Genomic DNA, 24,060 nt, shown 5'->3' on the forward strand with positions numbered 1-24,060 from the left:
TTTCTGAGGCTGTTTGCATTTTCAGGCAGCCCAGCTCACTCATCCCTAACAAGCTCAGTTTATTGCTGCAAGAAACGCAGCCCTGTGCCAGCCACAGGAGAGACTTTGGACCTAAGGACACCAAAAGGCTTTTGGATCAAGTCAAAAAATGGGTAAAATTGAGTAAAAAAATGGGTGGAAAAGAAAAAAAAAAATCCCATTTTCTGGTGAATTCTATCACTGACCAGCAGCAGGAGCCACGGATGGTTCAAACCCTTCATTAGGGCTGAACCTGAAACTGCTTTTGATTCCTGGAGAGCTGCAGGACTCCCAGATCAGCATGGAGAGGGGAGATGAGGGAGAAGGACATCCTTAATTTGTCTGAAGAGCAGCTGCTTTTCTTTTTTATATAATTATCTCCTCCTGCTCGGAGTCAATGGGGTTGGAGCACACTTAGCCCAATTCAGGAGTGTCACATCAACCCCTTTCATCAAATGCATCCAGCTCTGAGGGCTCCTTTGTTTGTTCTTGCTGATATTAAAGACTAATTTTGATTTAGACTGAGAGCCTTTCCCATCCCTTGGGAGGGAGCCGTGGCAACACGAGAGCATTCAATTAACTGTGTGCTCTAAATTACTCATGGAAAGGAGTGTGCTCACGTGGACAGGGCAGGGATTCTTCTGTCTGGAAGGGGGCTGCATGGCTAAAATAAAATAAAATAAATAAAATAAAATAAAATAAAATAAAATAAAATACATTTCCAGGAGCTGGGCTACTATGATCTTTATGGATCCCTTCCAACTCAGGTTATTCTATGCATCTATTTATTATTATTATTATTATTAGTAGTAATAACTTCAGCTTTACATAAACCTTTCTTACTTTAGCAAAGCTGCTCTGTCACCTACTTTTTCAACCTTCTTCTTGACTGGTTTTTTACAACCAAAAAAAAAAAGGGAGCAGCAGGTGGCAGCTTGTTACAGATAGAAAGTAGGAACCAGTTCTTATTAAGCTCCTATATTCAATTTTTAGCCACTACCTCCTCTTTGTCACCTTCTCTCAGTCTTTGGCACCTGGAGAGAACCATTCACTTCAGCAGAAAGTAATTTTCTTGTGCTGCTTTTGCTTTCTTTTTTTTTAAAGAAAATGCCCCAAAATCAAGGCAATAGCTGGTGCAGCAAATAGGAAAAACACCCCTCAGAAAAGTTAAGAAGCTGTTTAGGACATTTTTTGCTGGTGTTCTCAGGGTCCAGTTTTATTGTGGTGATTTCTTAAATCCAGGATGGAACGTGTGGTGGATGCAGGAATTTCAATCTGTGTCTCTCCCCTGGAGGTTCCTTATTCCAGCAACCTGCAAAGGCTGGACAGCTGGAGAATCGTTCATTAGAATAACAGGATCATGGAATGGTTTGGGTTGGAAGGGAGCATCTCTTTCCAACCCCATGGGCAGGAACAATTTCCACTATCCCAGGGTGCTCCAAGCCCCATCCAGCCTGGCCTTGGACACTGCCAGGGATCCAGGGGCAGCCACAGCTTCTGTGGGCACCCTGTGCCAGGGCCTGAACACCCTCAGAGTCAGGAATTTCTTCCTCATCTCCAATCTAAATCCACCCCCTGTCAGTCTGAAGCCATTCCCCTTGTCCTGTCACTCCATGCTCTTGTAAAAAAGTCCCTCTTTGGGTACTGGAAGCTGTAAGGAATCATAAAAGAACCTGCAAGAAAAGCCTGGGAGCTCCTGGCAGATGAGCAGCAGTCCCTGGCAGGTTGGTTACAGCCCTCAGTCACCTGCACACCCTGCACAGCCACACAGGCACAACTGCTGGCAAATTCCCAGTTTGAGGAGCCTGGACATAATGGTAGAGGGAATAAAGCTCAAAGTACATGAATAGTACTTTGAGAGGATTTTAAAAGTACATTTTTTCTAAGTACATACAGGACTCCCCTGTATGCTTTAAAGAGGGTCCTCAGCATTGCAAGGGCTGCCAGCAGTTCTCAATTCTTGCTTACTTGCAATCAAAATAACAAACCCTTCTCCTTACCTCCCAGGAAAATCCAGAGTGTCTGTGTTAGTCCTGACTTAACAGCCAGAACAAAAGGACCCATTTCAGTTCAGCTGTGACACTGTTCAGATAAATGATGTTCAAGATGCTCCCGACACAGGCACAGCAATTTTTAAACCAAGTCATGACAGACAGTTTTTCTCTTGTAAAAATTTTCCCACCATTTCTCTGTCAGAGAATCCCGGAATGGTTTGGGTTGTGACCTTCAGGACCAGCCCCTGCCATGGGTAGGGGCACTTTCCACTGGCCCAGGATGCTCCAAGCCCCATCCAGCCTGGCCTTGAGCAAGGGTGTATTTGTATTTCGTAGAGAAAGCAAAACAACCATTAGCACATTCCCGTTGAAAAGGAAATAGATAAACAACGTAACCATTTATTTGACTGCATTGTATTTAGACAACTTGTACATTTCGTAACCCCACTGGTTTTGTTCTCATCAAAAAGGATAAAGGGACAGAAGAATATAATCCACTCAAAACAGCAGTCCAGTATTTTGAGATACACTTGCTATTTTCATAGATGCCCACCTGATACCTGAACTCTAACACAGGTTGTAATGTTTATACAAGACCTGAAGTTTTTTCAACACAGCACTGAGTTGTAGCAATGTCTTGCAGTGCCCTGAAAAATAGTTTGTGACACTCTGCAACACCAATCTGCTGATGCCTTGAAGGTGATGAACCTGATCGTTTCTTAAAAAACAACATAATGAATGCAAACATCCAGACCGACGTGTCAGCCAGTAGCAACGTTTGGGCAAATTTAAATATAAAAGCAATCAACTCCTTAGTTAGATTTGTCAATGCAAAAAGGTGAGGGGGAGAGAACTGTGTTTAGCGACAGGAGAAAGAACCAACCTTTCCTTGCTAGATTCCTTTTGAAAACCTATGCAAATTGAAGGCTTCCCACTTGATTTTCTAATCCCAAGCAGTACAGAGAACAAATCTGTTTGACAGGACCCAACAAATGCAGCTTCTGTGTCTCCTGCAGTGAATTCTGTGACAGCAGCCATGGCAGAACCTTTCAGGCCATGTGCTCTTTGAAAAACAAAAAGAGAGACCTGCACTTACTTTGCTCAGTATTTTCAACACAGGCATGGCAGCAACCAACTTCTTACAATAACCAACCAGAACTGTATTTGAAGTCTGTTCCAGAGGCATATTTTTGGCAGTGAGGAGCGATTTCAGCTCACTTCCAAGTCAGCTTTTGAATCTGAAGACACCCACGGCTTAAATATTAACCAATAGAAAACTTGCCTGTCTGGCTTTGCAGATTGAAACCCCAGCAAGACACACAGGGCAGCCCAGTTTGCAATTTGTGATTCAAGCCCAACAGCTGCTTGCAAGGTCTGAAACCTCCCTGATCCAGCTCCAGAGCAATCCCTACATCCTGCAGCACCACAGCTGAGGGAAACCTGAATGGATTTGCTACCAACATTGAAGCCTTAACAGTGAGCAAAATTGTTGGAAAGCCACCCAGAACTGGCACCCCAGAGGGAACAGGGTAACAAAAGGTTTTGCTGTGTCACAAGGCAGCAAAGGCTACAGGCCGAGCTCCAGCATGGGAGTAACAGACCCCGCTTCCAACACTTTGTCTTGGGCACCCTTTTAAAGATGAGTTTTCTTTACTGAGGGGAACAGACCCCCTCGACAGCACAGGTGGTGTCTCTACAAGCAGAAAACTCAGCAGGGCCACTTTCCATTAAAAATCTTTATTTTCAAATACAACTCATGATTTGTACATGGTAAGAAACGTCCATCACCATGTGTGATTGGTCTGTGCAAAAGGCGGCTTTGCTCAAATCCAGTTTTCCTGCACAGGGCTCTTTTCCAAATGATACTGGAGGTAGGGGTTTTGTTGGTTCTGTTTTTAGTGTACAGTAATTAGCAAAAATGAAAACAAACAAACAAACAAAACCCCCAAAGCCAACCCCAGGACTCAAACCAAACCTTAAAAAGGAAAAAAAAAAAAAAAAAAGTGTAGTAAGGCAAATCTGGAGAATTCGCTCGATTCCGTGAGAGTTCATCCTTTTGATCCCTGTATGGACCATTCACCTCAGAGCTGGACTTGATCCTGGTCGGTCCCTTCCAACTCTGAATACTCTGAGATCTCTGATTACAGAGGCGCTTCCACAAGTCACCTAACACCTTTATTTTTGTCTTTCAAAATAAAATAAGAATTAAAAAAAAACCCCAAAAAGCCAACCCAACTGATTCATAGACCTGGGCTATGGAATCACACGGAACAAGAAAGCCTTGACACTGTCAGTACTGAAAAAATTGATGGGTATTGGTAAAACCTATGTAAGCCCAAATAAAGAAAGGAAAAAAAAAATAAAGAAAAACAGAGCAAGAGTGAATGCAAGAAAGAGACAAAATTCCTTCCCCGCTGCTTTGATTTTAGAGGGGAAAAAATCCCCCAATAATTTAGCTCATGTAAGTTGAGAAAATGAGAGCAGCTAAAAATGAATACGATACACCTTGAAATTTATTTCCAAGACCAAGAACCAAAGATTGAAGCATTTTAGAACACTGAAGCAAAGCAATCTGAATCTGAAAGAAAAAATTGTTCCAACTATCTTGAAATAGCTGTTTCTCAGAGCTTCTAGCAATAATTTTGATTAAATAAAAATCATACCAATTTACATTAATTTTCTATATCTTCTTTTAAAAGAAGTCCCTCACTCTTTTAATGAAAAAAGTGCATCCAAACCCAGCAGAGATTCACTGGTGCCACCAGGTTCTTTTAGCAGCTACTCAAGGTTTTCAAAATAGCTTACACTTCTTGCTGTAAGAAGGGCCTTCCAAACCCTTGTTTGGGAGAAGTATCCGAATTATAAAAATCTGAAATAATTTATTAGCAAATCCAGAATTTAAATAAAAGCAGATTTTTTTTTTCCTTGCAAAGACAACTGAAGAAAGTAAAAGAATAAAAGCATGCACTCCAAACTTAGAGGTGAAGACAAATATACTTATCTATACAGGCACTGGCAGACGCAATTTAATGGTTACTCGTTGTAACACACACCCCACCCTACAATACATTTTTTCATTCACTAATCACTGAGGTACCAATATTTAAGAATGGAAAAATTCAATATTGAAAAATAAAACCTAAAATTGAAGCCTTTTTTTCTTTTTCTTCCTCTTCCCCAGAAAACTATGGCAATTTTTGTATGAAATGTTAGTATACTTATAGAATTTTACAATCTACGTTGGCTTTATTTTGAATTTTCGGGAACCAAAAGCGGCGTTCCCATCCAGGTTTTTTCTCTGATAAAACGTTCACTGTGTGGATGTCCTAAAGAGTCAGCAGACTTGCAAATGAATGAACATATCTTGGCTATCACCTGGCACATCTGGCTGGTACCAAAAGGACTCGGAGTCTGAGACAATCGGCTTTAATTCGGAACAAATGCGCCATGCCAAAGTGCAACGAATGTGTGCGACACTCAATGGGACACTGACAGGTTTAAGAGCTGCATGGAAAGTACTAAAGTCCACCTTGCAAAGCAATTTGGGACAAATTGCATTGCATGCAAAGGACAACTCTGCGCTGCTGGGACGTCGCTCGCTCGCCGGGATGGGGTCTCCTAACGCAGCCATAGTTTCAGACGCAGTGCATCCACTCCGTTTAAATAGTATCTGAACAGCCTCTTGTCTCGCACAAAACCAAGGTTTTCATAAAGTTTCAAAGCAGACTTATTTGTGATTTCTGTTTCCAATACGACCTTCAAGGGAGAAAAGAAATAAAAAAGAAAGAAAAGAAGCGCGTCGTGTTAGTCGGCAGTTTCAAGTACCTGATTGCTGAAGCAATTCCAAAGGTTTCCTTTAAAGGTACGTTTGTTAGCTATGAATGGAATTCATTTCTTCTTATCTTTACTTAATTAAGCAATATTTCCACATTAAGCATCCGTTCCCACATTAAAAAAAATTATCAACCAGCAGTTTATCCACAACTGTAATTGTAAACAATATTCAAGATATTTAGTTCTTGGCTGTAAACAGTATTTCAATTCACCACCTCGTAACGAGGGTAAAAACCACAGCAACAAACAAATCCCCAACAGCCTCTGTCTCCCAACATTCTCCCCCAAAACCCAAGCAACCAAACAGGTTCGGGTCCAAAACACACTTTGAATGAGTAACTGAACTCCTGCATGTCACAAGCACTTGGCACATGAGGATTTACTTAATGATTTAATATCTTTGAGCACTGATTCCTTTGAGTTAGATGTAGATAAAAGCTTTGAATCGACGCCAGCTGTCAGACCCAACATTTGCAGTGAATATTTGTGCTCAACATGAGAATCACAGAGTGGTCTGGGTTGGAAGGCAACTTCAAGATCATCCAGTTCTGACCAGGGACTGGGCAGGGACAGCTTCCACTATCCCAGGTTGCTCCAAGCCTGATCCAGCTTGGGTACCAACAAATATCCTAAACCCAAATCACAGTGCACACCAGAAGAATAAGCAGAGTTTTCCACATTTTTCCCCTGTGTTGGTAAGATCCCAGTTGCAGAAAGACCTGTCAGAAATAACTCAGATTAAACCCAAGTCTAAGAGTAGCCCAAATTAAAACTCAGAATTGTCACAGAATTTTCAAGCACAGGCAAAAAAATACCCTGGCTTAACAAGACATTAATCACAAAACTTCAGAATTTTTCAGAATTGTTTCTCTCTCATTTCTCCACATGCACTGAACAGAGCTCTGCCATAACTGACGAGCTCTGCACCTCCTCCACATAGTAAAAACTAATTTTGCCTCTTTACTGGTGTCCAACTCAATCCTTTAAGGTTCTGCTGTTAGCAAGAGATCCTGGCTGTACAAGAACACGGGCTGAACCAACAAGGACTGGGCTCCATACACCCCTGGCAGTGAACACCCACATAATAGACAGGGGCTGATGGTCACTGTAGAAAGACCACAGAATGAAAATACAGGACCAAAATTTAGCCTGGATTTGTAGAGCAGCTTAAGTCCATCTACTTCATGGCTTCTGTGGGCTCCCTGCCTTCAGGCACACATTCTCATTCCCTTTCCCCCTGGCCTCTCCTGACAGGTTTCAAGGCTGGCTCCTGAGCTAATTCCAAAGCTACCAGGCAGAAAATCTTTCCTTTTTCTCTCCACTGGGTTTGTTTTCTGCAGTCTGAGGAGTGTGAAATGGGGAGGCAACCAGTGGTTAGACTGGCCTGAAACTTCAGTCAAATATATACATTAAATGGATTTTCAAATCTTGGAGGTGACCAGGCTAACCACTGGCTGCCACATTCCAATGGGCAATTCCACCTGTGTTTCTCAGTGTAAGGGTGTTGAAAGAAAAATAAACCTGTGGATAACAATCCAATGAACAATGTAAGACTTGGAAACAGCTCGTTTTACAAAAAGGAACTAAGAGGAACACACATTAAAATATTAATCATCAGAGTTCTTAAATTACAGCAGGGCAGTGTTGTAGCTGCACACTTAAGAGAACCTAATTCAATTCTCAGTTTTGTGACAAGAATGAGAGATTGAATTTCTCTAGTTGGCATTTCCCAGAACATTACTAGAAGTCCTGTGAGCTGATGGAGCACTCCTAACATCCTTCATCCATTAAAATGGATAACTATTCATCTGTAACAAATTATAGAAGCACCATCATTTTGCTGGAGAGGGATATTTCCTACACATTGTAGAACTCCTTAATTTCAATTTAAACAAAACACTGAAGCCAAGGGAGGAATCTGACCTGTGTAAATCCACTGTGCAGAGGATTATTTATTTGAACTCTCAGCTACCAAGGGCATTCACTCTCTCCAAGGTTCAGTAACCTGGCAGAGTGATGTAACAACTCTCTATTCAACTGAGCTCCAGCACCTGGCAATGCTAAAGCACTTCTAGCACTGCAGGTGACTGAGCTGAAGGGAGTGGTTAAATGTTGAAATACAGGTTTGTTGGAATCCCACTACCTGAGAGAATGCTCATCTTGAAAGCAAATGTAACAGATTTGCTCTGGTATTTCTAAGGAAGTCTCAGCACAATGAAAAGTAATTCCCTGATCTCAACATAGTGCAGCTGAAGACATGTTTCTGTTAGCTGAAAAGGAAACAGGCATATTTTATTCAGATTTCATTAGCTTCCTCTGGTGAAGAATGCATCTCTCCCTGTGTTAGATTTTCATTCAAGCTCCAAACCTTCAATTGTTACATTTATTTCTGCTCTTGTGGGTCAATTTTGTTGTACACATATGCCTGTTAAAATCCTCTGATAACACAGTAACATCCCTCCCAAGGGCAGCAAAGCTCTGATTGGGTTTAACAGCATTTTCTGCTCAAGTTGCAACTTCCTGAAGGTTGTGGCATTCTCTTTTATCTTAAATTTCATAAACTAACGTTTTAGCTCAACTCTAATATTAACTGGCTTTAGAAGCATGAAGATTTCTATATTAAGAGTGCAGTGCAATGTTCACTGTTGCTATATTTTCATACCTTGAATTTATTCCTGAACTGAAGCCAACTGGAGTGGTCAGGCTTTCTTGCTTCTTCAGTTCAAACTCTGAAGGAACTCAAGTTTAAAACCCAAGTCATAGAACGGATACAGCCAAATCAAATGAAGAAAGTCCTCTCAGCACTCACAGAGGAAGTTGCTATTCTTACTTTTAAGTCTGATAGATCATCAAAATCAAGTTTTGAGGGTTTGTCCAGTGTCCTTAATCAATTTAACTGCCTTAACCTTTAAAGAGAGGCACCACCCAAAAATCTAACAGTTTATACTTTATATCTTTTGTAGATTAAGGAGAAACTAAAATATCATTAATATAATGATTTCAAATAGGATTACATAAAAATACACATTTCATTTTTGCTAGAGTGGTGCTGAATTAAAATGATACACCTAATAGTGTGGCCAAAAAAACCTACTCTAAATCACCCTGAAGTTTCAATGGGAAGTCCCATGAGAATCTGTGGTTCCCTTTCATGTTCTACATTTTTGCTTAAAAAAGGTTGTTGAAGTCCCCACTAAGTGGAGTCTTATTTTCATTAGTTACTACTTGCATGATACATTATTTCAGCAATGTGAAGTGAATGGATTGTCTGCAGATTCCTCAGTCATTTCTTACAGATGGAAAACCTGCATAAGAACAACTCCTCCCTTCTAATTGTAATTAAGGGATGTAACAGTTATACAGGATGGTCTTCAGCTGTAGAGTTTTGGGAAATTGCTTGGCAGCAAAAACAATACAAAAAGCAGCCAGACACCCACCTTGCTGCAATTAGCATATGCTTTTCTTTCTTAAACTGGAAGAAAAATATCTCCAAAACTTTGGAGTTGGAAGTAAAACTATTCACCTTCACCTGATGATTTATTTCCACAGTTCACCTTTTCTATGCAACCAGCCCACAGTTATCCTAAATCACTGTGACCTACTGCAAACTCAGCCCATTACAGTTCACTACCCCAAATATCAGAATTCATGAACATCAAACACTTGAGAAAGTCACCAAGGTAAAAAACCCCACAAATCAGAGATCCCAGAGTTTTGTAATGTGGCATGCAGACACTCCAGCTGGAAGCTGCTGTCAAGTGCTTTCTTCAGGCCTGAAGGTTATTTCTGGTTCAAGCAGCCACCCCCAACACCAGATCACTTCCCTGGTTTCTATTCTCACGTAGGCCATGGCCAGCTCCTCCCCTGCACACAGATTCCATTCCAGTCCATTCCCCTCCTCACTCCACAGCTTTCCCAGAGAAACCACCCCTGAGCAGGATTTTGCACCCAGCACAATCTGCCTCTCAGGCAGGGTGCTGACCACTGTAAATCACTCATTCCATAGGCCTGCCTTGGTTTATTCCCACTAAAACAGCCTTCAGGGGAAAAAAAAAGTCCTTAAACACCAGAACATTGCAGCAGGCTTTGAAATGCCACCTATCAGCTGTGATTTGTCAAGATTTTCATCTGTGGTGTTGTATAAATGCTTTGTTTTTCAAGACTCAATGCTGGTACCTCCAAAGCCAAATCTGTGATACTTCGAAAAGCAACACACGGAGTGAGGCATTTATCAGATTATATGCCACAAGTTATTAAAATTAAGTCTATTTACTGCATCTATTCCATAATTAGATTGAAGGGAAGAGTTTCCAAGCAGCCTTTGGAAATTTTTCACAACACCCACAGCTGCATATTCATGTTTTTAATCCTATTCCAAGCAAGTTGCAGAAAATAGCATTTTGTTTTTAATTGTGCTCCATCTTATCTCAAAAAAGCATTATCTTTTTATTTTCATCAAGATTCTGATTTTATTAAAAGATGTAAAAGAAATACCCTAAAAGCTGCAGGGATGATTAAACTATTTATACATCTCACACAGACAAATTATTGTGATGCACTACTTCGTGTTTGATGAATTTTAAGCATCAATTAATCAGAAACTCATCTCCTGACAACTGTTGTGAAAACTGGTGAGGGCCAAGAGTTGGGCAGAGTTTTTAATGGGTGCCTAGTTAGATTTTTCAGATTCTAGTGTGACTGAAAATCCAGCACTCCATCACATAGCACAAGTGTCCCACATCCTTATTTTGCACTTGGTGGCAAAGAGAAAAAAAACATGAAAACATTGGCTGCTTGGCTGTGGATCACCTACATGTGGAAAAGAACAACATAAATAAAAACAAGTGTGGGTGTGCCTCAGTTGATGGTGCAGAAAAATCAGTAAAATACTCTGCTTGTATTCCATGCTCCCTAAAGGGCTCCCAGTCCAAAATTTTGTGCCAGCACAAGACTCAGGAGGTGCAAAAGCCCCCCCAAAAGCAGAGAATGAGTTTGGAATCATCATCCTACAAACAGCAGTTCCAAAATCAGCACACAATTCAAGGAGTCTGAACTGTAGTGCCTTCGAATAAAGAGAGAGAATCTGAGAAGTGCCCTCTGCCCCTGGTCCAAAGCATTTATACAGCATTATACAGCATTTATACCAGAGATGAAAATCTGGGACTAAGACTTAATGAGGCCTCACTGCAGACCTGCAACCCTTATCACAGTTATTTCATGTTTAGGGAGATAAAAAAACAGCAAAAAGGGATCTTGGATTAATATGACAGTGGTAGAGGAAAAAGACAGACACAGAGAGGTTACTGTTAGAGGTTACTGTTAGACAGTCCAATCTAGAAATGGATTTGCATGAGAAGTAGCACACAGACATTTAGAAATTATACAGTAATTACTGCAACTCAGAGCTTGAGTAGAAATATCCAGTTCTACTCCTGACTCTCTAATAACAGTAGGCAATTCACTTCCCTTCTCTGCATCCCACTTCTGCAGCTGTGGTGTGAACACTGTAACCCTGATCCTCAAGTATTTTGCAATTTTTTTAAAATCTTGACTAGTCTAGAAATGGGAAATCAACTCAAGACCATAGCAGAAAGCAATGGGGAAAACAAACCAACCTCTTCTTGATTAGTTCAGTGTAGGTAAGTGGTAAAAGAGATTCGAGGAAAGCATTTTAAGAAAGCATGATAGAAACAAGAAGCCAAAATAAAGAACTTAAAAGAATTACAGACTGCACTGTGCTGCCCAAGTACAACATAAATTAGAAGGTGAGGGGGAAGAAGACACCAGCAAGCAGAGGCATGAAGGGATCTGAGGGGAAGAATAAATCTCTCAATGAATGCAGCCAGGGCATAGGCAGGGATGCTGCAAGAAGTGAAACACAACAAGTGGAAAAACAAACTGAAGTGTTGTGCCAGAAGTCCTGTGACACCAATTGTAGCTTTGCATAAGAAACTTCCCACAGGGCAGTGGGACAATTGAGGGAGCAGCTGAAGTGAGATAACAGAGACATCAAAGGCTCATTTACTGTGACACTGAAATGACAGTGCTCCCGTATCAGGAACAACTGCATTGTGCCACGGAGCTGGAAGTTAAAGGGACAGATAACCTGGTTAAGGAAGATGGATGGATGCAGGCAGAGCTCCTCACAAGTTAAACAAGGCACATAACAATAGAGTTGCTTTATGTATATACTTATATTTAAAACAAAAAGCAGGAACTGTAATCTGGTAAAAGAGTAACAACTTTTAGGGCAGGGAGGTCTGCCAGTGATTCAGTGACTCCCCTTGCACGCCTGTTCTGTGCAGTGTCAGAACAGGCTGACGAGTGGCTGTGATAAATCCACGCTCTGCAGCAGCACAGCACACACTGTTCTGTGCCTCTGTGTGCTCTGGAGGGATGGCAGGGCTACACAGGACATGCTCAGCCCACAGCTCAGCTGCACCTCAGACTGGGGCCCTTGCAGGAAAAGGAGCCTGAGTGAAGGCAGCTTCACAAGGTACATTGCTAAATTTCAGCATTTGGGACAAATTTAAAAAGTCCACCTCCTATTTCTGCCATACTTTTTTTTTTTTTCTTTGAGGTTGTTTTCCCTTTTATTATAAAGGAGCTTTTTACCAATTTATTTCCCATCTGAAAAAAGTCCTGTAGAAGAAAAACCTGTGAAATGAATCCACATACAAGAGAGTGCAAACCATTTACATTATGAAAGTTTTGATTATAAAATCTTACCTCATCACAATCTCCTTCAACCATAGCATAAATAGCTTTCTTAACCAAGTTTGTACCTGAAACACAGATTTCAGTAAGTGTCAGAGTTGAAGTGCAACAAAAAAAAAATCAGTTTATACATGACTAATGTGTGCTACCTACATGATATGACACCTGGGGAAAGCAGAGAGCAAAGAAAAACAAGGAGTTGCAGTCAAGCTGCAGTCTCGAGTTTGAACACTAAAAAAATCTGTGAAGTTATCCAGAGACTCAGCTCAAGTGCAAGTACAAGATTCTTGTAACACAAGGCTATTAGAAACTGGCTGCTCTGCTCAACATGGTGTTATATATAGCCTTCCAAGATGTGATTCATTCTTTTTTGTTGCATTTAAAGTCAAAATCTGCTGGCAAGTACTTGAAGGACATTCATCTTCCAAGGGAATTTCCTCTTACTAAAACAAATACTTCTATTAGTAACAGAACTTATGAAACCACTGTTCTTATGGCTCACTCCCATTTGGGTTTGCTAGTATCTAATAATATTCTTGAAGCCCATCCCTTCCCCTCAGTCAAGCATTAGTTTAATTTTTTAATCATTATTTGTCATCTATTTCAGAACAGTTCTACAAATGTAATATCCCTGTCTGTAGAATTAGGGTGAAATTGGAAGTTGATTTCAAAGTTATTAGTGGAAAAAACTGCTGTTCAGTGAAATTGCATAAATCTCACTTCCATAAGAAGGCTATGGAAAAAGGAAAAAAAAGGAAAAAAAACCCCAAGGAATCTACAGAATGTTTTAAAATATTCTCAAAACTTTAATCAATTAAGATTTTGCATTGAATGTTATGATAAAACTGTTCTACATTTAAAGCAGATCTTCAGATTAACAGCACACTCTGAGAAACAGCCAGGTGGCAAATGTATGAAACAGTCAACATACACAATGCTAAAGAAAGCAAGGCTTGAAAGATAAATTCTATGTATGTAATTCTAATTTAACAAACTGACTAAAGTGAGGAAAAAGTCTTGCAGTCATCTTCATAATAACAGCATTAGTTCTTATTTACTTCTGAATCCAAGCACCTGCAATTAAATTATGGCAGACTCCTTCATGACTCAGCTAAAAGGAAAGGAGAGACAGTGATTTCTCAGTATCCTCTTCCTCTGCTCCACTACAGAAACCAACAATGGCTTTTGAATTACACTGGGGAAAGAAAAAAATCTGCACATGCTTGAACAGTCGTGGTAATGTGTTTTTATGGAGGGTTTTTTTCTGGAAGAGAGCAAAAACAGTGATACATTCTGCAATGGATCACTGTATTTTTCGATTGCAAGTAATTTTCTGTCTTTAATCACGGAAACATGAGCTGTTCACTGTGGATCAGTGGTGAAGCACAGTTCTAAGCTTTGGAGCTGATGGCTACATTTAGTTAAAAATACCTCACAAAATGTAATTTCACAATAACCAGCATGAAAAAATTAAGTTCCATAAGAACAGATATTTAATTAAGCCAACTTGGCTAACTGGTGTTAGAATGAAAATCCCTTCACCAGGGCAAAACTGATTAATGAGGAAGGGCAAATTCCCTGCCAAGAGTGATTTCTTTACCACGTAGCTTCCCAACAAAACAGATCTCCATCTCAATCACTCAAGTAACAATATACAGCTATTTTTCTTCCCTGATTAATACAGTAATCAGCTCCATACATTCTCCCTGATGGGTGATATATGCATAATTTATAGGGGGAAGTAAGGAAATCAGTTCACTGTAAAAAAGGAGCCTGAACACAACATGGAAATACAGTGATGAGGGCACACAAAACCACAAAGCAGTTCCCACTGTTGTTATTTGGTAGAGGCAGAGGTAAGGGGCTGCTGCCTGCCTTCCCTTTTGTCCTTATCAGACCCCAGGTGAGAAGCTCACAGGGCATTTCAGGTTATTCTCACAAAATCAGAAAAGCCACTGGGGAGCTCGTGTGGTTGAGGAAGGCAGGGATGACACACAAAGCACCACATCCTGAAGTTCAGTTCAGCTTAAATCTTTATGACAGCTACAGTTATCCCAGCTAGAGGATTTAAGGAAGAAAGAACAAAAAAAGGCTATTCTTACCAATTCCTTTTCTTCTGTATTTGGAATCCACTGCTAACATGGCTATATAACCTCTGCGGAACATCTTTTTGTGCATATCCAGCTTGCAGACGATGGCACCTACACACTCCTCACCTACCATGGCCTTAAAGACAAACATACACGGATGGAATTCTCAGTTTGGGATCCACAGTGCCACCAAAAGCAGTCAACCAGTTCATTTTTCAAGGGAAGGAGACACACAAAATTTGTTTGTATAAAGCCATGAAAAGGTAACGATGTAAATTTTAAAAACGTCTCCTGAAGTATTACTACGATTAAGAGACTCAATTGCCTTATTACATTCTAATAAAGTTCCAAGTCAATTACCAATCAGTGAATTATTCCTGGAGAGAACCACATTAACATTTCACAGAGTCTACAGGCAAGAACACATGTGATTAAAAAGGGAAAAACAAATAAAAGACCAGGTTAAGGCATAAATTACCCCTTCTTATGGGCTTCTGCAGAGGAAAAAAGTCCATTCCTGTTTAATAGTGACCTGAATTTTCCTGTACAAGGGCTGTGGTGGATAACATGCTTAATTTTTGTCTGGTTTTAATGTCAAGGTCACAAAGGATCAGAGAAAAGTGTTGCTGCATTTAATCTTTAGACACTGTCGTTTTCAGTCATATGACACCCAGAGAACAAACAAAAAAGCACAGTTAATTTCACACATTTTAACTATTGGGAGATTTCATTTGTTAAGAGCAATGCACTGCCAGTTAATCCCAGTGGCATTGTCACAGTAACCGTGGTCAAGGAGACGTAGGCATTCTGAAATATTAACAAGAAAAATCCCAAAAAGGAAAGGACCCAACCCCTCCCCAAACATTCATCAAACCACTTGCACACCCACTGCGTTCACCAAAATTTTACCATGAGAGAAAGGAAAACTAAGTCATGTTAACTGAAGGATTAGGCAGCATAAGGGATTAATGACATTATAACCTGCAGCAGTAAAACTGAGTAATGCTGCAGAGTGGGACAGCATCCAAGGGGAAAACAAATTCCTGTGCACTCCGGAAAGATGGGCAGAGATAAAAAGAAACTCATAATTTTATATATGGGTGTGTGAGTGGATCCACAGCCTCTGACAGACCTGCAGGGAGGGCCAGCCTTAGGCTCAAGTGCAGCAGCTAAACCAGAACTACAGCACATGATTGGCACAAGCACGTGCTGGCACAGGAGCTGCTGGATAATCCAAATTTACGACTCTGAGACATGTCAAATGAAAAGGACTTGCTAGAGCCAGTGCTGCCAGGCCTCAGAGCAGCCACCTGTGAACACAGAGCTCCCTTCTCCCAGGACTGCGGTACAAACTCAACCCCCTGAACCTTCGTGCACAGCTTGTAGGTTAAAGCTCCATGGACAGAAGATTCCTTCCTGCGGGTCACACTGCAGGCACAGTCTCTTCACCCCAAAAAGAAGAAAGTCTTTGAGCATCTCCAACTGGATGGTGGGTTATTAACCCAGACAGCTGTCAACTAGGAGCTGCAGCAAAGGGGAAATGAAGCAGCCAAAAAAAAAGTACAAGCTGCAGTTCCAAAGCCCTATGATACAGCACGATCCTAACTCCATTTCTAATGCAGCTGAAGCAAATATAACTATTGCTAAGTTTTTATTTGGCAGGAAAACACATTTCATCAGTATCCAAGAACAACCCTGAACAATCTTAACGAGTGGTTTTTAAAACAACAAACAAAAACCATAGCATGATCTAACTGGACTGAAACACAGAGCCTCTAAGCAGTCTTTCATTTGTTCTAAAACACAGTTTATTCCACAGAAAAGAGGAGCTGTGCCCCTACTCAAACCGTGTATGCAAAGTTTCAGCTCAAGGCAAGTTCTGTATCTCGGCTCAGACCTGAGAAAAGTGGGGAGTTAAATAAAGAGTATCATCAGACAGACTGCTCAGAACACTGCTATAATTATGCAGAGTACCTAGATGTAATCTTATACCTCACTTAAAAAAAAAAAGCACACCACAAACTAGCATGTTATAGTTGTGCTTTGCCCTGGAGTGAACACGTGCAAACTGGGTCCTAACAGTTCTGTGCAGAATTTTCAAGATATATGTATTTTTTTTACATGCTTCAGGAGCAGTGACAATCTAGACACTTCATATCTGAGCTCTTTCTTGTTCAGGGCACTTTTCAAGAAAGTTATATTCATGAATCATATATTTAAAATGCTACATGAACAGCAAAGAATTTTGTTTCAGTGATCAAAGAAGCAAATACCCACTGGTTTTACCACTGCTGCCAGAGAGCTGAATAAAGAATGATTCTGTTACCAGTTCTCCAAACACTGAAATCTATTTCTCTCTGTCATTAGGCAGGTAAGTCTGGTAGCTAATCTACAGCTGTTCCACTCACAAAGGGAGTGCTCATTTAGAGGGGGTTTTGTCGCCTTTCCTCTTCTTTCTCCTTCTTTCCAACCTTATCTAAAGCTGGAAATGAACCTAAACCATGATGCAAACTTTGCAATTTAATTTCCTGGAGAAGGTTAAACTGTGTGAATAAAAAAAACACCAGACCAGACCGAAATAGGGAGAGTCGTGAGGAGGGAGGAGAAGTAGCTCCCACACAACATCACTTAGCAAAAAACAATCATGGGCCAAATTCTCCTTTCAGGTATATGAGGGTACTTCTACACATGCAATTTTCTACAAATAGAATTCAGCCTAAGTCACTATTATATATTATAAACTCCACAGAATAGTATAAGATTTACTCCAATACTAGGTTATTAGTAGCAGGATTAACATACATGAATCCAAATCCAATATTTGCATCATCTTTGTTCCTATGAATAAGTTTAAATGCTTAAAACAAACCAGATTTTAATGTACTGGAAGAGCTAGTAGAGAAATGTCTGTTAATCAGCAAGAACATTACTTTTCACCAAATTAATCAATTTGTATTAATTTCATTATCAAAGATGACATTATGTCTATCAGCCAGTCTGAGTATGCATTTAATATCCAGATCCTGTAAATTTTGTTTAAAGGAGATTAAAACAGCCAAGTAGCCCCAAAGGGAAATATTTTGCAACTCAAACACTGCAGAACCTGCACTACTGCACTGCATTTTCCTTTCACACCTGCCCCAACGCCCACCCCAAAGTACCCCAGGCACAGGTGGGTATGAACTGGTTCACATTTAGGGATCACGTTACCCAAAGCCATCAGAGGATACATTCAGGGTAATGGGTTTAACCTCACACTTCAGCCACAGCTTTCCCGGTACCTGGCAAATCACCACAAATCACCACAAATCACCAGGTCCCTCTGCTTCCATCCATGAACCTGGACAGCAGCAATTCCCTCCTGTGTGAGGAACACCCTCTGGAATGACTGTCCTGGCTGTTGTCACCTGCTCAGGTGCTGTAGGGACTTCAGTTTTCACAGTGCCACTGACACTTGAGACACTGTCTGATGTGTGTGATCACTCCTAAAATCAAACTGGAATACAAGGCTTGCAAATTCTCCTATGAAACAACTTCTTCCTACACCTGCCACGAGGCCAGGAAGACTTCTCAGACAACCTCCTAACTTTTTTGGTTCTTCCTTTAAGCCCCAGGTTTTCCATAGCTGAAGAACAGGGATGATGTCTTACAAGTCTTAATTTCAACATACCAAGACTCTTGAATCAAATCCAATTTAAAAAAAAATGCAAAGCACTAGTATAAAACAAGACTTAACTGCAGTCATTTAGGATTTACAACACATTTAAAACCACTTACATGGAATTAATAGGTTATTTTTAAATTTGTGAAAGTTTAAATTAAATGCTGCTATAGCTGGTAGCAAAGTTAAGGACCCAATAAAAGCACAGATTTTCTAGATTTTTCTTAAAAGGCAGCTGACTGGTGCAGTGAGTTACAGGAGAAGTTACAACACTCAGCCAGAACTCTGCTTTTATTATGTTCTGTCTTATCCAAACTCTGGCACAGAGCAAGGTTTCCTAAGCTCACCTCTCCCACGCTAAAGGATTTTGAAAACAATTTTCTGAAATATTTAATTTATCAGTCTGAAATGCAAGCTTCAGAACTTCAGCACTGCTAAGACTAGAAGCTACAAAACCACTTTAAAAGAAAGCTACAACGTCGAAAATGCATTTACAATCCATCTGGGGACAAAGATGTAACACTGCTTAAAAACACTTCACATGAAACAGAAGATGCCCCTTGCCCCTGTCATTTTTTGACAGAGGAGTGGTTATCATTTGAGGAGAAACTTGGCTGACAGAGTTTCTGAGCATAAGTAAAAACCAGGCATTTATTGGGCACCCACACCTAATTTACAGTGCAAAGCTGCTCTTCTGAAGACAGGCAGAACTTGAGTTTAACCAGACAGCTGGAGCTGGAGAATCCCAGAATGGTTTGGGTTGGAAAAGACCTTAAAGATCATCTAGTTCCAATCCCCTGCCATGGGGACAGGGACACCTTCCACTGGAAGTTTATTATTACCTTGTCACAGTGTGACACCTCAGCACTGAGCAGTATTCCCAACTTGCTACCCCTGAAGTCAGGATAACACTTATGTGGATAAGTTTGATATTTAATTTAACAGAGTTTGGAGATTTCCAGGATCTCCAGGTCCTCTTAAAGTGGAATATTAACAACTTCTTTGAGTGTGCAGTCAGGAATTTGAGCCTGAAAAACTCTGGTCACTACTGCTCAGCCAGGGCTGGTCCTCTGCCTCCCCTCCAGCTGAGCTCTCCCACCTCTCTCCTTGCCCCGGTGCCTGTGAAATCCTACAGGAATAAATCTGGAGCTCTAAACCAACAGAGCATCACCCTAAAACATCTAAACACACACACATTTACAAGGATATGCTGGTCACAGGGGTACCTTGGCTCCCAAAAATCACAGAAACACTAAACAGGCAAGAAGAGGGAGTTGAAGAGAAAGGAAGAACAAGCAGCAGCCTGGGCTGCACCAGCCCTTAGAGCAACTGGGCAACTTGGGAAGGCCAAGCCAAAATTGAGTATAAATACAAATTAATACAAGTTTCAATAACGTTAATAAAGTCCCCAGAAATTAGCTTTGCACTGACAGAACAGGGAAATTATGTTTTAGATGGTTCACTGGATAAACCATCAGAAAGAGGCAAGTGCTGATTATTTGGGGAAAATACACATCCCATCTTAGATTTCAGTGGTGTCAGTCCTTTCCCCTCGCAGGGAGAGAAAAGGGAAGGTGCCATGACAGCACTGGGGAGACAGGTGAATGTGCTCTGGAAGAATTTCAAATGGTAATGGGGAAATTCAGTAAAGGAATTGATTGAACCCTTACAGATCTTTTTCCAAATACAGTCAAATCACAGGCTAACCCCTCTTCCCAAGACAATCAAAACCCAGCCAAAACCTGAAACCAGAGGGGTGTGAGGCCACAGAACATTAAATCAGATGATTCTGTGAGATCAGGCACTGAGCTTCATGTTCACCATCCTGACACTTCTTGCTAATTGAAATATGCAGTCCCTGACTGAAGATAAATATTTTATAGGGATTTATTAGAGAGAAGTAGTTCAGGAATCCATTAACTGCAGGAACAAATTATAGTTTATAGAACAGAAAGTTTTCAAGACAACCTCTAAGAAACAAACCTCAAAAATATTAAAATCAGTCACAAAAAACCTCAACCCCTCACACATAAATTTGACTCAGCATGCTGCAAGACTTTCAAATTATTGAACAGATCACAATTTGTTGGCTTTAGATATTCACAGCCATATATTATTCTCTACACTTTTATGTACTTTACATCGTTTCACATTTAAAAAAAAAAAGCAAATATATTGAGTTCAAGGAAAGTTTTGTTGATTCTTCAGGGCTATCAAAAATGAAGCTGTCATTACAAAATAAGCTTTCTCTTCCTTGAGTGATATCTCACTCTTTAAATGCACTTATTAGAAATCATCTGTTTTAGTTCTCTGTCAAAAAACTTGTCACTGCTCTTCTCACCACAAAATTCTCCAGTTATTCCCCGACAAAAAAACCCCCATAATGACTGAAAGTCTAAACAAATGCTAATCTAAGAGAGATCTGAGAGTACCCAACATTGCCTTGGCTTTTCCAGGGGTGCACCTGATGCTCAAAGTATGGACTTGTGCAGTTCTTGAGCATTTTACTCTCAGTGTGAGGCAAATCAGTCCCAGGCAGAGCTCAGTGTCTGAAGAACATCAGTGTGCTCTGATGAGCATCCTTGTCATGGCAAACATGACTTTGCATCCAACAAGGCTCTCCAGTATTTTCATATTCTGTTTTGTTCCAGGTCAGCTTTTCTCTTTGCTCAGTTTCCTGTAATCCCACTGTATTCCCTCTGCAGGGTTTTAAGAGGCACAGTTCTGAAAATCCTCCTATAAACCATATCAATCCTACTATAAATTATACCAGATCCCAAACCAGGAGCATTCAGGAAGTTTAAGGCCTCACCTCTTGTACTCTATCAAAATTTCAGAGACACCCCTGAACTGAAGGATGTCTTGGCTCTGCCTAAATCAGACCTGTCAGATAGGTCCAGCCTTAATTAAAACATCAAGAGAGATGAATTCATCATTTTCTTTATAAGGAAGTGCCACAAACTCCCCTAAACGTTCTGTTTTGCAGCTGTAAGTGTTCCTATGAGTAAATCGAGCACAGCTAAGCTCTTGCTATGCACATACACTCCTCAGGCCAACTTCTACTCAGTTTCATTTACCTGTGGATGAATTATCATCCTAAAAGCGTGCAACTGAGACACAAAAAGTGCTAAACATTTAGGAAGGCAGGGGGCAGCTAAACCAGCCTTTCAAGAGTGCAGCAGGAAGAATACAACACTAAATACGCTGTTAGTGCAGGGAGCCAACGTGAGAATTCCTGCATGCTGCGAGCGCTCTCACACCCGTAAAAGCAACACAGTTGGACTTGTCTTTGTCAAAGGAAGCTCACAGATCAAAACGTCTACCAAACCTTTCACGGTGCCTCTCCACCTAGCACTTCACATTTACGTGCCAGCCCTGCTTTAGTCAGTTTTAAAACCATTGTGCAAGAATTACCAAGCAGTTACAAGGCATTAGTGGACTAAGTACTTTCTTTTATAAATCCAAGCCCAGGAACTGAGACAGAATCATAAAATGAGCTACCAAAGGTCACAAAAGTCAATGTCAAAACCAAGATTAGAAGCCCTGAATTCCTGAATCCTAGCCTTGTGCTGAAACCCCTTCCCCATCCCTTAAAACATGTGCTAACAAATGCAGAACTTCTGGCCCATGCTTTACTTGTACCTGCACAGCTCACAAGGGGACAGGTATTTCCAAAAAAGCTTGGCCTTACCCACAAAAATATTATTAAAAGTATTTCCCCAAACGTCAACCCTTCCATCCTCTCCTCCCCAGCCCCAAACCACTCCCAGCTCCTGCCCTCCCTGCTCCCTCTGGCACTTACCAAAAAGCAAAGTTGTGGCCAGTTGTGGATAAAATACCTATATGTGTAAATGGAGTAGGGTTCAGACAGATCTTTGGTGATCAGTCTCATGATATCGGGCATCTGCAGCTCTGACTCATACTGGACGTATCGTATCGTTAGGTCCTCCTCGGGCTGACAGTCCGTTCCCGAGCCTTTCAAACTGCAGGCCGCTGCCAAGGACCCGGAGAGAAGCTGCAGGGACTCCTCCTCCTCCTCCCCTCCTTCATCCCCCTCCTCCTGCTCTTCCTCCTCCAAGCCAGTCTCTCCTGCCAGCCCATTGCGGGCTGCAGTCTTAGCAGCAGCAGTCGTGGTTGTGGCAGCAGGCTGGCCCCTGTCCCCCTGCGCCGGGGGAGAAGGAGGAGGAGAGGGTGCAGTCCTTCCCTGGGGAGGCAGGTGGTTGGCGTGGGGGGACGAGCAGGGCGCTGCGGTGGGGGGCGACGGCTGCTGCTGTCCGGAGCCCATTGTTTTGCTGGCTCGCTTGTTCTCCAGCCCCTCGGGGGCCGCCGCTGCCTCCGAGCCCAGGATCTTGCCCTTGAGGGAGGCCCGCAGGTGCCGCAGCTCGGGGCTGATGAGGCCGTTGAGCTGGTGGTTGTGGTGCGGGGGGTGGTGGTGGTGGCGGTGGTGGTGGCGGTGCTGCGGGCCCCCCTTGCCGCCGTCGCTGCCTCCTCCTCCTCCTCCTCGCTGCTGCTGCTCCCGTCCGCCCGCGGGTCCCTCCTCTTCCTCCTCCTCTTCGGCCTCCTCGTCCTGGGCGCCGGTGCAGGCGGCGGCGGCGGCGGCATAGGAGGAGGCAGAGGAGGAGGAGGAGGAAGCAGCCCCCCCTCCTCCTCCTCCTCCTCCGGGGAACGGGGAGAGCGTGTCCCCCTGCGGGGACAGGACGCTGCTAGGCCCCGGCGGTACCTCGGCCATATCCTACGGGAGAGACCGACACAAACTCACCGGGGAGGAGGAGGAGGAGGGCGCCAAACCGAACGGGAGCGACGGGAAGGTGGGGGGGAGGCGCGGCGGCCTCACGGGCCGCGCTCGGCGGGGAGCGGAGGGGGGGGGGTGGGGGGGGCGCGAACAAAGGCACGCACGGTGCCCGGGCCGCGCCTCGCCGCCCCGCCGCCCCCTCTGGCGGCTGCCCCGCTGCCCCCGCGGGCGGGGCCGTTCCCGGAGCGCTCGGGGCCCGGGGTCCCCCCGCCGCCGCCACTCACCGCCGCGTCTGGGCAGCTCCCGCTCCGCCGCCGCCAAGCGCGGCCGCCGCGGCCGTAAAACCCGCGGCCAGTTCCTGTCGGGATTACGACACTTCCTCCCTTGGCGGCGGTGCCTGGCGACGGCGGGGCGGGGCGGGGAGGGGCGGGCGCCCTCAGGGCGGTCCCGGTGCGGGGAGCGGGCCTGGGACGGGACAGGGGGACGGAATCGGTCACAGAGGAATCACAGAGCCAGCTGGGCTGGAAAACACCTCTGAGATCCCCGAGTCCAGCCTGTGGCTGAACACACACAGTCTTTCATAGATTCAGGGCATCCTGAGCTGACAGGATCACAGGGACCATGGAGTCCAGGACACGCCAGCAATGCCACCCTGTCCCTGAGAGCGTTGTCCCAGCGCTGAATTCTGTCGAGTTTGAGGCCGTGCCCATTCTCTGAGGAGCCTGTTCAGTGCCCCAGCACCCTCTGGGGGAAGAACTTTTTCCTGCTGTCCAACCTGAACCTCTCGTGACTCAGCTTCCTGCGGTTCCTCGGCTCCTGTCACCGAGAGCGAGCGGATCAGACCCTGCCCCTGCTCTGCCTCTCCTGAGGAAGCTTTGGCTGCTCTGTGCTCTGACCTCTGCTCCGGGCTGGACAGACCAAGTGTCCTCAGCTGCTCCTCATGAGGCCCCTCCAGACCCCTCCTCATTCCTCTGGATCCTCTGGAATAGCTTAGTGTCTTTAGCTTTCAACACC

At 42.9% G+C, this 24,060-nt stretch overlaps 1 protein-coding gene across 1 annotated transcript; it reads right to left on the reverse strand.

Annotated features, from left to right (window-relative positions):
* Positions 1–2,379: 2,379 nt before the first annotated feature.
* NAA30 (N-alpha-acetyltransferase 30, NatC catalytic subunit) lies at positions 2,380–23,457 on the reverse strand. Its single transcript, XM_063399614.1, has 5 exons — positions 23,331–23,457; positions 22,117–23,046; positions 14,666–14,789; positions 12,576–12,631; positions 2,380–5,768 (listed from the first exon to the last, which is right to left on the reverse strand). The coding sequence occupies exons 2-5, from the start codon at positions 23,041–23,043 to the stop codon at positions 5,631–5,633; spliced, it is 1,245 nt and encodes a 414-aa protein (XP_063255684.1). The 5' UTR covers positions 23,044–23,046; positions 23,331–23,457; the 3' UTR covers positions 2,380–5,630.
* Between the last annotated feature and the right edge of the window lie 603 nt (positions 23,458–24,060).

The sequence above is a fragment of the Prinia subflava genome, chromosome 5, assembly GCF_021018805.1.
Source record: "Prinia subflava isolate CZ2003 ecotype Zambia chromosome 5, Cam_Psub_1.2, whole genome shotgun sequence".
Lineage (NCBI taxonomy): Eukaryota > Metazoa > Chordata > Aves > Passeriformes > Cisticolidae > Prinia > Prinia subflava.